The sequence below is a fragment of the Chiloscyllium punctatum genome, chromosome 5 (assembly GCF_047496795.1).
Source record: "Chiloscyllium punctatum isolate Juve2018m chromosome 5, sChiPun1.3, whole genome shotgun sequence".
Classification (NCBI taxonomy): Eukaryota; Metazoa; Chordata; class Chondrichthyes; order Orectolobiformes; family Hemiscylliidae; genus Chiloscyllium; species Chiloscyllium punctatum.
The window spans coordinates 32,877,987-32,892,669 of record NC_092743.1 but is presented as its reverse complement, the minus strand read 5'-3'; the positions used below and the strand labels follow the sequence as shown (position 1 = coordinate 32,892,669).

The following is a 14,683-nucleotide window of genomic DNA, read 5'->3' as shown; positions in this document are numbered from 1 at the left end:
GTAAAGAATTGTTAAACAGGATTATAATTTATTGTGTTTCGGAAGCTTTAAACACATGGTTTTCTTGTTTTAATTTCCTTTCTCTTGAATAACAAACTTATGTTTTAATGTTGAAACAAAATCCACAGTTGTGTTCTTAGTTTTCATGAGACACCATCTTGTTAAAACCAATAGAATGATATATCAAGCCAAAGTTCAGTCTGAGGTCTGACGTGTCTTGTCAACCCACCTAACTTTATTACAACATTTATGTAATTTTTCCTTTATAATGTATCTATTTTCTGAAAGAAAAACATTTTGTAGTGGATTTTTGGCTTGCACTTCTCAGAACATTTTGTAAGAATTACAGTTGTAAAGGCAAAATAATACTCATGTGTATAAGAAAAGATTGCTGATTTGTTAGCAGGTGAACTGATGGTGGACCAGTTAACTGATTATTTTCATTACCAAGCTGCTGCAAAACTCAACATTCTGTCCAGCATTCAATCTGATTCTGCAATTGAACATTTGCTTAATAATCCTGAATGTTCATGTAATGTTTTGTGCAATCAATTTAGGATTGTCAATTGGGCTCGCAGTATGATGGAAGCTAGATACCTTCATATACATGCCCGTATGCAGTTTGGTGTATGTTGTCCCTTTTTAGAGTGGGTAAGGTGACCCGGAAACAGGAGCTAAAGGGGCAGTCTAAGACCGACTGTGGAGCTGCGAGGGTAAACAATAAAGTGTTTCCTGTTCAAATTTACTTTCCGTCTACCTCATATTTATGGTTTTAGTGAACCATTAACCAACACTAGATTAAATTCCCTACAATGTGAAAACAGGCCCTTTGGCTCAACAAGTCCACACCAACCCTCCGGAGAGTAACCCACCCAGACTAATTTCCTTCTGACTAATGCATCTAACACTATGGACAATTTAACATGGCCATTTCACCTGACCTGCACATTTTTGACTGTGGGGGGAAACTGGAATACCCGGAAGAAATCTATGCAGACACTGGGAGAATGTGCAAACTCTACACAGTCATCTGAGTCTGGAATCAAACCTGGGTCTCTGATGCTGCGAGGCAGCAGTGCTGACCACTGAGCCACCATGTGGCCCCATTATACAGTAATTTTCAAGATGATAGAAACTGGTCACACTTAATGCTAGCACAGCAGAGAAGGTCTTTGACGTTTTTCCAATATTGCTGTGTATTCCTCCAAATGCCCAAGATTGCTTTAATCTAGGTGACAACTTCTGACCAAGCTGATGTGGTATGATGTTGTGGCCTCCATTCTTGCTCCTTTGGGAAGACTAAGTCACATCTCTGTACCTGTCCAGCAAACCTCCAGATTCCTCCCTGCACAGAAGGGTGCGGATTGTACACCTGTCTGCCACGTCTGGGCCAGATATGAGAAATAGTGCAAAGTAGGTCCAGATTACCGTACTTGTCTAAGTGCACAATGGGCTTTTTAAAAATGCAGCACAGTGATGATGGTGAATTTCAGGACATCCCCTAATGGCAAGTTTTCTGGGACTGGAATCAAATGTGAGGGAAGCTGTAGGAATAGATTATATAATTAACATGATGAGTTTGACAAGATAAGAAGGGAAAACTAGTTTGGCCACTGTGTGGAAATCTTTCCAAAAAACATGATTGAACTCTGATTTAGCCAACAAAAAGTATCAAGGCTACAAGAGTAGGCCACTTGGCTCTTCAAGCCTGGTCTCCTATCAATAAGATTGTGGCTGATATGATTTTAATTTTGGCTCTACATTCCTGCGAGCCTCTGATCATCTTTCATCTCTTTGGAAATCAAGACTCTATCTATTCTGCCTTTAAAATTGGTTAAACGTTCTACATCCACTGCCTTTGAGGAGAGGAATTCCAAAGGCTCCTAAAGCACTGAGAGGGGAAAAAAATCCTCATCTATTTTAAAGGGATGACGTCTTATTTTTAAACTGACTCTTTCTAAACTCCCCCATTTAAAAAAAAAACTCCCTTCCAGATCCGCCTGATCAAGTTCCCTAGTGACCTTTTTTTAAAAATTGTCACCTCTGACTCAAACTCCTGGGAATATAGCCCTGGCTTGTCTGGCCTTTACTCTTAATGCAGTCTCCTTGTTCCAGTATGTTGAGTGAACCTTTTCTGAACTGCTTCAAACACAGTAACATCCTTTGTAAATTCAGCACTCCAGATGCAATCTCACCAGTGCTCTGTATAACTAAAGCATAACTCCCCACTCTTGCATTCAATTCCCCTTCCAATAAACCAAAATACTCTGTAAGCGTTCCTGATTACTTTCTGTACCTGCACACTAATCTCCTGTGATTCATGCAGGAAGACACCCAGATCTCTCGCTGCATCTCCAAGCACTGCGACCTGTAACTACTCTGGGGAATACAGATTTCTCCTAATAAGATATTGTCACCATCCCAGAGATTAATCTCATGAATATGGCTACCCAATTCTATTTGCACACCTGCACTTGCCAGCCCCTCTCCATTTTAACAACAGAATAAATTATTTATGTTCATTCGAAGTGATTAACTTCACACTCTTGGATGTGGGCTGGCTAAACCATCTTTTAATACCCATCTCTAGTTGCCCTTCAGAAAGTGGTAATCAGTTGCCTTCTTTACATCTACCCTTTGATTCCAAATTGTTCCCAATCCTCAGGTTAAGAACATTTTTTTTCCCAAGCTTCCTTACAAGTTACTTCCTCTGATCTATTGCATTTATGAAATTATGCCATTAACCACAGTTGATTCACCTTTCCATTTGGATGCTTATGCCTTAGAATTTTATATCTCTTGTAGACCATGTACTATTTATTTATGTACTAGCCATTGACGCTACCATTAAGTTTTTGGTTTATTTTCCCAATTTATCATAGCATAACTAACTTGTCCCTCACCTTCATAGTATTATTTACAACACTTGAAGATGGATACAATGAAGAGTGTGAGATGTTACAATGCTGAGTACAATATTTGCATGCAAGTTTTATTCAGTATTACCTTATTCTTCATAGGAAAAAGTCAATACCACCAATAAACGACAAGAGAAGGAAGAAAGTAGTCTTAGCAGGTAATATTTTGGCTAGAATGATTTTTGATGTATTTACTCCATGGATTTTTTTTGCTTTCATTTTTCATGTTCTAATATTTTGGTATTTATCATCTCATAACTGTTTTTACCTCTGTCTAAGTAATGAATTTTGTAGATTGTTTGTATATGGAGGATATCTTATTTCTTTGTAAAATGTGATTGACCCCGAGCGAATTTGACAACAATCTCTGTATAACTCTAAACTGGTGACAGTATTGGACAGGAAGTTAGAAAGGGAATGTGGCCAATACTGGGGACAGGGTGTGAAATGTTATCCTTTATTAGACTCCAAATTATGATATGACACTTGCTGTTACTTTGATCTTGGATACCTGACACTCAACTAACTCTGGCTTGATTGTCATTGAAATGTATCCTGATTATTTCATTCCCATTTTCAAAGCATTTGCTTTAACTTTAAGGAAATGTAAGGATTTTGTTCATTTCCCATTCCTTGCCACTGAATTCCACAAATGTCTGACGAAGTTTTGCCTTCTAGACCTAAACCTTAAATGATAAGTGTTAGCTCTCAGATTTTCATTCAGAGTTGGAGTTATGGGGCAGATTCAGGTGTTCTTTATTGCAATTTACAACATACAGTAAAAAGGCACACAAGGCAGATGACCTTTTATGGTGATTTACTGGCCAGTTGCAGCACACAAAAAAGGCACACACAAGCTTCAGAATGTCCTTACTTATACAGTTTATACTTAAAGTGCGCACGACCCCACCCCGATCACTATTGGTCATTGGAGCAGAGTTGTTCATCTGTAATTGGTTCTCCAGTAAAGCATCTTATACAATTTAAGTTTGCTTCAGCAAAACAACAAAGAGGCTTGTGGTCCAATCCTGGTCCTTCCAGACTCTTACCTCCTTTCGTGGGGCTTTCCACTATGAACGCTATAGTAAGTAATGTAAGTATAGTAATGTCAGTAACATTTGGCAGCTGAATCATGTTAACTACCAACTAATTGGATACTTGCTTATTATTTCAGAACCCTTTAAACTTCTCAAAATAATATTGATTTTTGATCATTTTCAGCAAAGTTATGTGGTTACACCTAAAGCTAGAATTCTTTCGATAATAAGTTGTTGTGTCTTAAAATGTTCAGTCCAGATTCCAATGTCCGCTAATTACTGTATTTATTCCTCCCTGCGATAGTAAAGGAGATTGCTTTTTACTGTCTGAAACTGGTTTGAATCTTTTTTCTTTGGTGCTTTTCTATATCTAATTGGAGTCCATAACTATTGATTAAACAACTAATTAGGGTGAGATGTTCTTATTCAAAGTCAAATGTTATGATCTATGTTTTACAGAGCTACTATTGTTCTACTATATTAATCAAATGATAAATGTTATTATCTATGTCTTTATGAACATTCAGCAGCCTTGAAATCTTACTATCAGCCTTGTTCTGTGCATTAGCCTTGAGCAGCTACCAGCCATTTTTTGTTCCGTTATGGGCATCCCTAACAGTAAACTGTTATGTGAATTGTTCTTCCATCACTTTACAGTTTTCCTTACTTTTTCTGAACGCTGAGTAGCATTAAAGTTTGTTTCCTTTAACCACTTAAAATGTTTAGCATGATAGAATCTGTCTCCTCTTTCTATAAATTTGCAACAAAAGGAAGGTGTTTGAGTTAATCTAAATCCTAAATGGGACTTCCTTTTCTTAACTGCTAGACTCAATGTATAATCACCCAAGCTTTTTGTGTTTCGTACTTCCCTGGTTTCACTTTCTCTTTAGAGTTCAAGTTAAACATTTGAACTTTCTATCTCAAGCTGCTTTATTTGCAAACTAAACTCTAGCCAACTCTAACTATGTTTCATATGGCTTATCCTATATTTTAGTATTCGATTTTATTGTCACATGTACTCAAGTGAAAAGTGTACAAAATTGCTTAAGTATCTCCAGAGGCTGGAATCCTGTCACCAAGTTACCCTTTATTTACGTGTGAATAGTTTTTGACACTGGTCCAGCTCCCTCAGAGCCAGCTCTGAGTGAACAAGATGTCTGACATTGCTATTCTTACCGGTCAGCCAGGGCTCTCTGATAGATCAGATAAACAGCCCCAACCTTGGAGTTTGCATTTAGAGGTCATCTGGCTGATCATGTTACAATCACCATATTCATACCCTTCTCAGTCCAGGGGCATAGACCAGTCATTTTTTTTAGCTCCTCCTAGGGCAAATGTCTTGATATCTCCAACTTTACCTCTGATACAGACAGTATTTAATGCACAGTAGTTTGCCTGTTGCACCTGGAGCATCTCAGAAGAAATTCATTCTCCTCTTAAGGCAGCAAGGTTGTCAAGGTAGTGACGTCCACCAAGTCCACCTGATTCCAAGGTATCTTCAATGCTTGACAGAATTGGAGAACCCACAGGTTCCAGCATAGTCGGACAAGTTGTCAACGTACAAGATACACTTTACTCCCTCACCATTTGTTTGCAGCTTTCATGTGGTTTAAATGTGCTTGTTTAGGACTGTTGCATCTACCCGAACCTTACACATCACTGGACTTGACCTCGCATCAGCCATGCCTCTTACCCATGCAGGCTGTGGTTTCTACGTCAAGCTTCATCCCCAAAGTAAACTGTCTTTCACTTAGCAGAGTCTTGTGCCCGGCATTGGTGTTCCTGATGCTATTTCACCCACTGAAAAAAAATGTTTTCTTTACACATACTAGAGCTCGTTTTCGATGGCAGGATCAAACGAGTCAAGCTTCCCAAAAAATGGTATGATGCCAGAAATGCTAACCCCAATTCAAAGAAAACTTTCTGGGCAAGTTCATTTCTTGAAAAACGTGGGTTTTTTTTCACCACTGAAATAACTTCACAGGAGCAAGTATCCTGTCATCAAGTTACATGCTTTATTTGCATGTAGAAAGTCCTTGACACTAACACTGATCCAGCTCCCTCAGTGAACAGGATGTTTGACATGCCTGTTCTTTTCTGACAGTTAGGACTCCCGATTGGGGTTGTTAATCTGAGCCAATCAAGAAACTCATATTCTGACATCCGCCTGGCTGAGCTTGTTACAATCACTACAGTTACAATTCCCCAGTGCCATCTTAATTACAAAAACAAGAATTGAAAAGAACATATGAAATAAATGAAACCAAGCCAAAATGTGACCAGATCTGAAAGGAAAGAAAAACATCCAGGTCTTAAAGAAAGAAGAATGTCCAAATCTTAAACTCCCATCTCAATAAAGGTGTATGGAACACTCTGCCTTTGGTGCAGGCATCTAGGATTTGCCATGGCATATAATTTTTGACTGCTGCTGCCTCAATCCCTGCAAGTTATTTGGTTATTCATAGCTAATGGACTATCTAATTATGAAGTACAGTTGAAACTCTTCTAGCCAATATTCCTATTTCTGAATCAAGACTGTTAAAAATACGTAGCCCTTAGTTGAGTGGCTTAGAGATCAGAAGATTTGGAACTGCAGGGCAGCAGGAGTTTGGAAATTATTTCTTTCCTAAACTGTCTTAAGTATAAAATAGAAATCTGTCCCCTTATTTCAGTCTTGAACTGACATTGAGAACCCTGTTCATAGAACATAAAACATTATAGCACAGTACAGGCCCTTTGGTCCTTGATGTTGCGCCACCCTGTGAAACCAATCTGAAGTCCACCTAACCGACACTATTCCATTCTTGTCCATATCCCTATCCAATGACTATTTAAACAACCGTAAAGTTGGCGAGTCTACAACTGTTGCAGGCTGTGCGTTCCATTCCCCTACTACTGAATAAAGAAACTGCCTTTGACATCTGTCCTATATCTAGAGAGAGAGAGAGAGAAGGTTCTTAGCTGAGCAAAAAGAGAATTTGAACTTGAGAAGTTGTGACTTAGTCAGCAAAGTCAAGTTAACAGGATGGAGATTAAAAGAGAAGATAATTATGTCAAAACTCTGCCACATTTTGATGAGAAAGATGCTGAAGCCTTCACTATTTCATTTGAAAAATTGGTTAGGCAGATGGAGTGGTCCAACGATTTATGGGTAATGCTAGTTCAGACTAAACTGGTAGGCAAAGCTAGTGAGGTATTTGCTGCGCTGTCAGATGAGGGTGTCAAGAGATTATGAAGAGGTTGAACAGTCTATTTTAAGTGCTTATAAATTAGTACCAGAAACACACAGGCAGCAGTTCAGAAACACAAAGGACCCAGGTCAGACTCATGCTGAGTTTGAAAGACTTAAACATAGTCATTTTGATAGATGTATGCATGCTTTAAAAATAGATAGGACGTTTGAGGCTCTGAGAGATTATTCTGCTGGAGGAGTTTAAAAACTCACTTTCAGAGATAAGAATTTGTGGAGGAACCGAAAGTTCAGGAAGTGAGAAGGGCAGCAGAATTAGTAGATGAGTACAAGTTGGTGCATAACACAAGCTCCCAGCCAGAATCTCATTTTGAGGGATAGAAGTTGGGAGAAGGGGAGATCCTACATTACAAAACCAGTGTAGTGATAAGAGTTTACCACACGATTAAAAAAAGAAGCCCAAGAAGGTGGACAGGGGGTGAAAGGCCTCAGGTGTTTTCACTGTAATGGAATGGGGCACAAACAATTAGTGCTGTTGGTTTCATAAGGGCACTGGGAAAAGGTGCTTTTGCTGCCAGAAAGCGGGACATGTAAAGTCACAGTGCTGGTCGTCAAAGAAAGGCACTGTTGGAAAAGATGTGGTTAAAAGAAGCTAAATCAGTGGCATTAGTGAAGGTAGTAAAGGAGACCCCAAGAAAAGCCGAGGAGCTGCAGGTGAGTCCGCAGCCTGGACAGGGACTGGGTATGGAGTTAGTAGCTGACCTCTAAAGAATTTGCCTCTCTGGGTAAAGTTTACTCAAAGAACAGGCGGGAAAGTTAGAACTTTGAGAGATACAGGATCTAACCAGTTGCTGATAGTAAGGGATGAGTGAATATGCACTCTTTCTAATCTGTTACCTGAGTGTGGTAATTTGTGGGATACATGGAGAGAAATTTAGCATTCCCTTGTCAGGTTGGTGTGCCAACTCGAGGCTGGGGAAATTACAATGGGAGTGATTGACAGTGTGTCAGTTCCAGGAATTCAATTTGTTCTTGGGAATGATTTGGCAGGATCCAAGGTGGGAGTGACACCTCTTGTTGTGGGGAAGCCCAAGGAAGACCAAGAAACTAGAGTAAAAACAGAAATATCCTGGTATTTTCCCAGACTGTGTGGTAACCAGATCCCACTATCATAAGTCACAGCACAAAGTGAAAAGTAAAGAAAGATGAAGGAGTTTAGGTCCAGTTAGCGGGCACCCTGTTTGACGTAATGGTGCAGGAAAAACCTGAACAGGCAGAGGGTCAGACAGAAGTTTTAGGTGTGTGGGTGTGTGTGTAATCTGAAAAGGGGGCAGAGGATATTCCAGAGGGTTATTCCACGGTATGTTAGTGCACAGGAAAGATGGGCTGAAGTGCACCAGGTTGTGTTGCTGGTAGTGTACAAACTGGAGGTGTTACAGGTAGCACATGAACTATCTGTAGGAGGTCACTTAGGGGTTCGAATGACTCAGGCTAAATACAAAAACATTTTTATTTTGGAATGTCAAGGATGTGGTTAACTTTTGCCAACTGTGTCATACATGCCAAATGGTAATTAAACCAAAGGTGGTAATAAAACCAGCACCTTTGTTGCCAATTCCTGCATGTGAAGAACCTTTCACGCAGGTTATAATTGCTTGTGAGGATCCCCCCACCCTGGAGAACTGAAAAGGGAACTAGTACTTGTTAACCATAATGGATGTATCTACCAGATTTCCAGAGGCAATTCTATTACGGAGTATCAAGGCAAAAAGGGTAATAGAAGAATTATTAGCTTGCTTCACACGATATGGACTACCCAGAGAGATTCAGTTGGACCAAGGGTCAAATTTTACTGCTAGACTGTTTAATGAGCTTATAGCGCTTCGGTATACAACACTTTAACTTCAGTGCATATCATCCTGGATCCCAAGGAGCTTTAGAAGGGTAGCATCAGACCTTGAAGATCATGGGAGAACATGCTGTCAGAATTACCCGAATGATTGGGATAAAGGTATTCCATTCCTTTGTCTTGCAATTAGAAATGCTCCCTTCAAGTTAATATTCAGACATGAAGTGAGAGGTCCTTTGAAATTAATTAAAGAAACATTGACAGGAACAAAGTCTGAAATCTCACACTTACATTGTGTATTGGAGGTGAGGAAGAGATTAAATCGAGTAGGTGAGTTAGCTAAATAGCACCTCAAGATGGCACAGTATAGAATGAAACAAGTAGCAGATAAAAGCTGAGACTGATATGTTAGTACTGTAACCAGTGATGGTAGATCCCTTCAAAGCCAGGTTTAGTGGTCCCTATCAAATTTAAAAAAGTTGAGTCGGGTGAACTATCGAGTAAAGATGCCAGATAGAAAAAAAGCTATTGGGTATGTCATGTAAGCATGTTGAAACCGTATTACACTTGGAGAGAAAGCACTGGAGAAACCGGTGTTAGTTAATGCCCTGCAGAGTGAGGAATCAAATCCAGGTGATGTGGATTTTGATGTGCTTCAACATAAATTGAAAAATGAATGTCTTTGAGGAGTGGGATAGCTAGTAAGCTATCTGTCTTGGGTGTAGAGTGCAGTTGAAAGATTTCTTACTGTAGTATAAAAACATACGTAAGGATCAGATGGGGAGAACTAATGTTATTGTACACAAAGTAGATGTAGCAAATACTGCTCTGATTAAAAACAAGACCCCTATCGGCTTAATCATTTCAAAACAAGACCGGTCAGATGGAGGTGGAGGCCATGCTCAACAAGGACATCATTGAATCAAGCCAGAGTGAGTGGAGTTCACCCATCGTTTTAGTTCTGAAACTAGACGGCGCTCACCGATTCTGAGATGATTATCGGAAGGTCAACGCCATTACTAATCCAATTCCTAGAAAGTTGGACAAGCCAGTTATATTACCAAGTTGGACTTGATGCGTCCTTAATACGGTTACTGGCAGGTACCTTTGTCAGAGACAACAAAATAAATTTCTGCATTTATAACCCCAAATGGTCTATATCTGTTTAAAGTGATGCCCTTTTTGGAATGAAGAACACCTCTGCTACATTCAAAAGACTCATGAACAGAGTTGTAGCTGGGTCAACAAACTGCGCAGTCTATTTGGACGATGTAGTGATCTTTAGTAAATCCTGGAAAGATCACATGGTATAGTTGGCAGAGCTCTTCAAACGACTGAGAAGCCAAATTGGTGATTAAACTTAAATAAAACTGAAATCGCGAAAGCAGCAGTGACGTTCTTGGGGCATAACATTGGTCATGAAGGTTGACCCCATGGAATGCAAAGATGAAGGCCATGGAGGAATTTTCACAACCAACCTCTAAGACGTTACGATAATGTGTTCTTTTCATTAAGATCGTTCAAGGTGTTATGAAGATGTGGGTGTACGGTACCATTTTAAGAAGGTTAAAAGCTAGCAGAACTACCCGTCGGCACCAGGTGTTCTGAACAAGATATAATGTAACCTTTTGGTCCAACAGCTAGGGTAGCTGGTTGCCTGGAGATGGCAAAACAAATTCGAATTAGGCCAATCCATTTAAATTATACCCTGAAAAATACCAAACTACAGTCAAGTTTGAATTGTGTATATTGACAATCTTAAAAGCCCCCCAATGACGCAATCCAATGCTTTGTGGGTATAAGATGGGGGAAAATTGAACAGTTGGGGGAGAACTGCCAAAAGACCAACAGATGTAGGCTGCTAGTCAGAACTCTGTGAGGTACCTGTCTCGAGAAAGAGTTTGCACAGAGAAAAACATCACCAACCAGGAGAGCAACTCTACAGAGGAAGATAGAGAAGATTCAATCACCTGCTGGTTTTGAAATTTGAATTTTTCAGTAAATTTTAATTGGGAGTTTAATCGGACTAGTGTTCTAGAAGGAGAAGGTAAAAGGTTAGAGAAAGGAGTTGTAGTAGTTGTTAGTTATTCATTCTATTATACTTTAAAGCTGTTAATTTTTACTTTAAATAGTTCTTGGCCCCTTGAATTTTACTGCCCAGGATAAATCTTTTCTGTGTTGCTGGTTTAAATTAAGCAGGAGATTGACCCTGTGACGTAACAGAGGACCCCATGGTTCTGAAACACGATCCCTCAACTCCTAAAAGCTAACACATCGTATGCCTTAATAGCCCTATCCACGTGGGTGGCGACTTTGAAGGCTCTATGAACGGGGACATAGATCTCTGCTCACCTGCACTACCAAGAATCTTACCATTAGCCCAGTACACTGCTTTCCTGTTGCTCCTTCCAAAGTGAATCACACCACACTTATCTGCATTAAACTCTATTTGCCACTACCCAGCCCAGCTCTGCAGCTTATCTATGTCCCTCTGTAACCTACCACATCCTTCAGTATTGTCCACAACTGTACTGACCTTAGTGTCATCTGCAAATTTACTAATCTATCCTTCTATGCCCTCATCCAGATTGTTTATAAAAATGGCAAACAGCAGTGTTTACTTATCAGTGCTTGCGGGTTATTTGCTTATTGACCTGGTAAATATAATTCTTGAACTTTTAAATGGTACTCATTGAAGGGTAACCTGAATTTACTAATCGAGGTAGATGTTTGTGTTAATAGGTATTGTGTTAATATAGAATACTTATTAATAAAGGCTGGTTTTTATTTTGTTAATCATCGTTTCTCTTAAACTGGAACACTTTTTTTGAAGATCCCAAATAGTCTCCTCTGGTCTAATGCTGTCAGTTTTAAATGTTACCATCTAACTGGTATGCCTGCCGGTTTTGTGAAAAACTTTGCTCGGTTTAATTGAAAGATTTTTGATCTATGCCTTTTTTTTCTTGTACTTTAGACTAAATAAAGGGCTGAAATCAGCAGATAGTGATTCTAGAGAGGCAACTGAAAAACTGATGAGCAAAGAACTTCCAGAGAAGGAAGATGAGCATTCTGATGAGTAAGATGAGAAGTGTTTAAACTATCTGTTTTATTTTTGTTAGTAATGAGGATTACTGTTCGGCAGAGAATATTGATAAATAATGTTTGTCTGTAGCATTTAGATTTAGTCAAATAATTTCTTGAGCCTTTTTCTGCCTTCTGAGCTGTCTCCCTTCCTAGTTTCTTTCTTCTGTGGCAAAGAATGAAAACTAGACTTATATCTAAAAGCAGGTGAGTACAACTGCTGTCAAACTCTCCATCAGACGTATTCTTTTTCCCTTTGAGGGATTCCTAGTCTTCACTTCTCTGTGGGAGTGAAATTGAGAGCAGGGAAATGCACAGAATGGAGCAATCATTCAAAGGTCGTCTCTGTTCTGCAGCTTTTAGACTCTAACTCCATATTCATACTACCAATCAATTTTTATTCAATTATAATCTAAACAACAAATGCTACAAGTTCATTCTCTTTAAAGTGCAGAAAAGATGATACAAATGTTAAATATCTTTCTTTTGTAGTTCTGATCTTTTTTCTAATTTCAGATTTGCTGTAGGTTTTGTCTCTTCAATGCTTCTTCTATGCAGAAAGCATAGCAATCATTATTTTATGAGCTAAGGATATATTTGTGAGTCATTTTGTTCTTTGTCGTCTGTTATATATTCCATACTATTTTATAGATTTGTGTTTGTCCTTCATTCTTATAAAACCCAATGAATATAATACTAAACGATCCAGTCTCTCTTCCTACAATGGTCCTGCAATCCCAGGATTCAGCTTGGTAAACCTTTACTGCACTCCCTCCATAATCAAAACCTCTATCTTCACCGAAGGAGACCAAAACTGAACCCAGCTTCCAAGTGTGATCTGAGGCCCTGTACAATTTTAGCAAGAAATATCTGCTGCTGTGCTCATTATGAAGGCCAACATAACATTTGCCTTCATTGCTTTGCTGAAGGCCTGTATGCAGGTGCAGCAATCGTGTACAAGGACAGCCCAGTTTCATTGCACCTCCACTTTCCCAATATTACCATTCAGATCACATCGAGAATGGGAAGCCTTCCAAAATGAGATAACCAGAGTCCAGAGACCGTATGCTCCTGTTAGTGAAAGACCAAGGCTGGTAGCTGTAGGCAATGCTGGATGACTGGAGAACTTGAGTTTTTGATCAAGAAAATCATATGTCAGGTATAGACAGCCAAGTTAAAGTGAATTCTTAGAGTATAAAGGCAGTAGGAATATAATTAAAAGGGAAATCAGAAGGGCAAAAAGGAGACATGAAAGCTTTGGTAAATAAGGTTAAGGAGAATCCAAACCGACTTTGTAAATACATGAAGGACAAAAGGGTAACTAGGGAGCGAATCAGCAGGAACCACCTATGTGTGGAACCGCAGGAGATGGGGGAAGATACTAAACTAGTATTTTGCAGCAGTGTTTATTGTGGAGAAAGGAATGGAAGATCTATAACATGTGAAATAGTAATGAAGGCTCGCATAACATTTGCCTTCATTGCTTTGCCAGGGTTGGAGGGTTGAGAATGAGGGACAGGCTATTTTCCCTGGAGAGTCCAAGTCACTGAGGAGTGACTTTTATAGAAGTTTATTCAATCATGAGGGGCATGGATAATGTAAACATCCATGGGGGTGAGGGAGGCAAAATCTAGAGGACGTCGCTTTAAGGTGAGAAGGGAAAGATTTAAAAGGGACCTGAGGAGAACACCGGGTGGTGTGTGTATGGAATGAGCTGCCAGAGGAAGTGGTGGAGGCTGGTACAATTGCAACATTTAAAAGGCATCTGAATGGGTATATGAATAGGAAGGCTTCAGAGGAATATGGCCAAATGCTGGTAAATAGGACTAGATTTATCTCGGGTATCTGGTCAGCATGGCCATGTTGGACCAAAGGATCTCAGACCAAGTGGATAACCTCACATTTACCCGCAATATACTTTGTCAACCTTGCATTTGCACACTCACTCAATTTAGCCAAATTACGCTGAAGCATGTCTGCATTCTTTTCACAGTTTACCCTCCGACCAGCTTTGTTATTTGCAAACTTCGAGATGTTGCATTTAGTTATTTCCTCTAAAACATTCAGGTATATTGTGAATGGCTGGGGTCCAAGCACATAGCTTTGCAGTACTCCACTAGTTATTGCCTGCTACCTTGGGTGGAGAGGCACAGATGGAGAGCTGCTTATTCCTAGTGTTTGTTTCCTGTCAACTAACCATGATCTTTATCCATGTTCATATGCTACCCCCAATCCTGTACACCTTCATATCTTCGCTCCTTCACTGTTATGAGACAAAATTGTGAAGCTTGTTTCCTTTGTAACATCAATGAAAGTGTTTCTGCATCACATGGACTGCAGTGGTTTGAGAAGATGGCTCATTATGACCACTTCCTTCTCCAGGGCAGCTGGGAGTGAGCAATAAAGGTTGGCCTAGCTGATGTTGCTCATATGCCGTGAAGAATTGTTGTTAAAACCTCTACACGTTTTCACTTCAAAGACAGAACTCTGGTCTTTTGATTGAGCAGTGAGCTTCTCGAGCTTTGGACAAGACAGCACTTCCATCTGGGTTTCTTTTATAAAGTGCTGCCTGCCATCTCTATTGCTGCACATAAGCACAATAGATGTA

General features: G+C 39.6%; 1 protein-coding gene across 5 annotated transcripts in view; it reads left to right on the top strand.

Moving 5' to 3' along the window:
• The window catches only part of LOC140476967 (DNA topoisomerase 1-like), a 137,757-nt gene that overhangs the window by 41,229 nt on the left and 81,845 nt on the right, over positions 1 to 14,683 (top strand). For all 5 annotated transcript variants that reach the window (XM_072570009.1, XM_072570010.1, XM_072570008.1 and 2 more), the window contains exons 7-8: positions 3,021 to 3,076; positions 11,969 to 12,070. In XM_072570009.1, the coding sequence (XP_072426110.1) occupies positions 3,021 to 3,076; positions 11,969 to 12,070 (158 nt within the window). The remainder of the gene's footprint in view (positions 1 to 3,020; positions 3,077 to 11,968; positions 12,071 to 14,683) is intronic.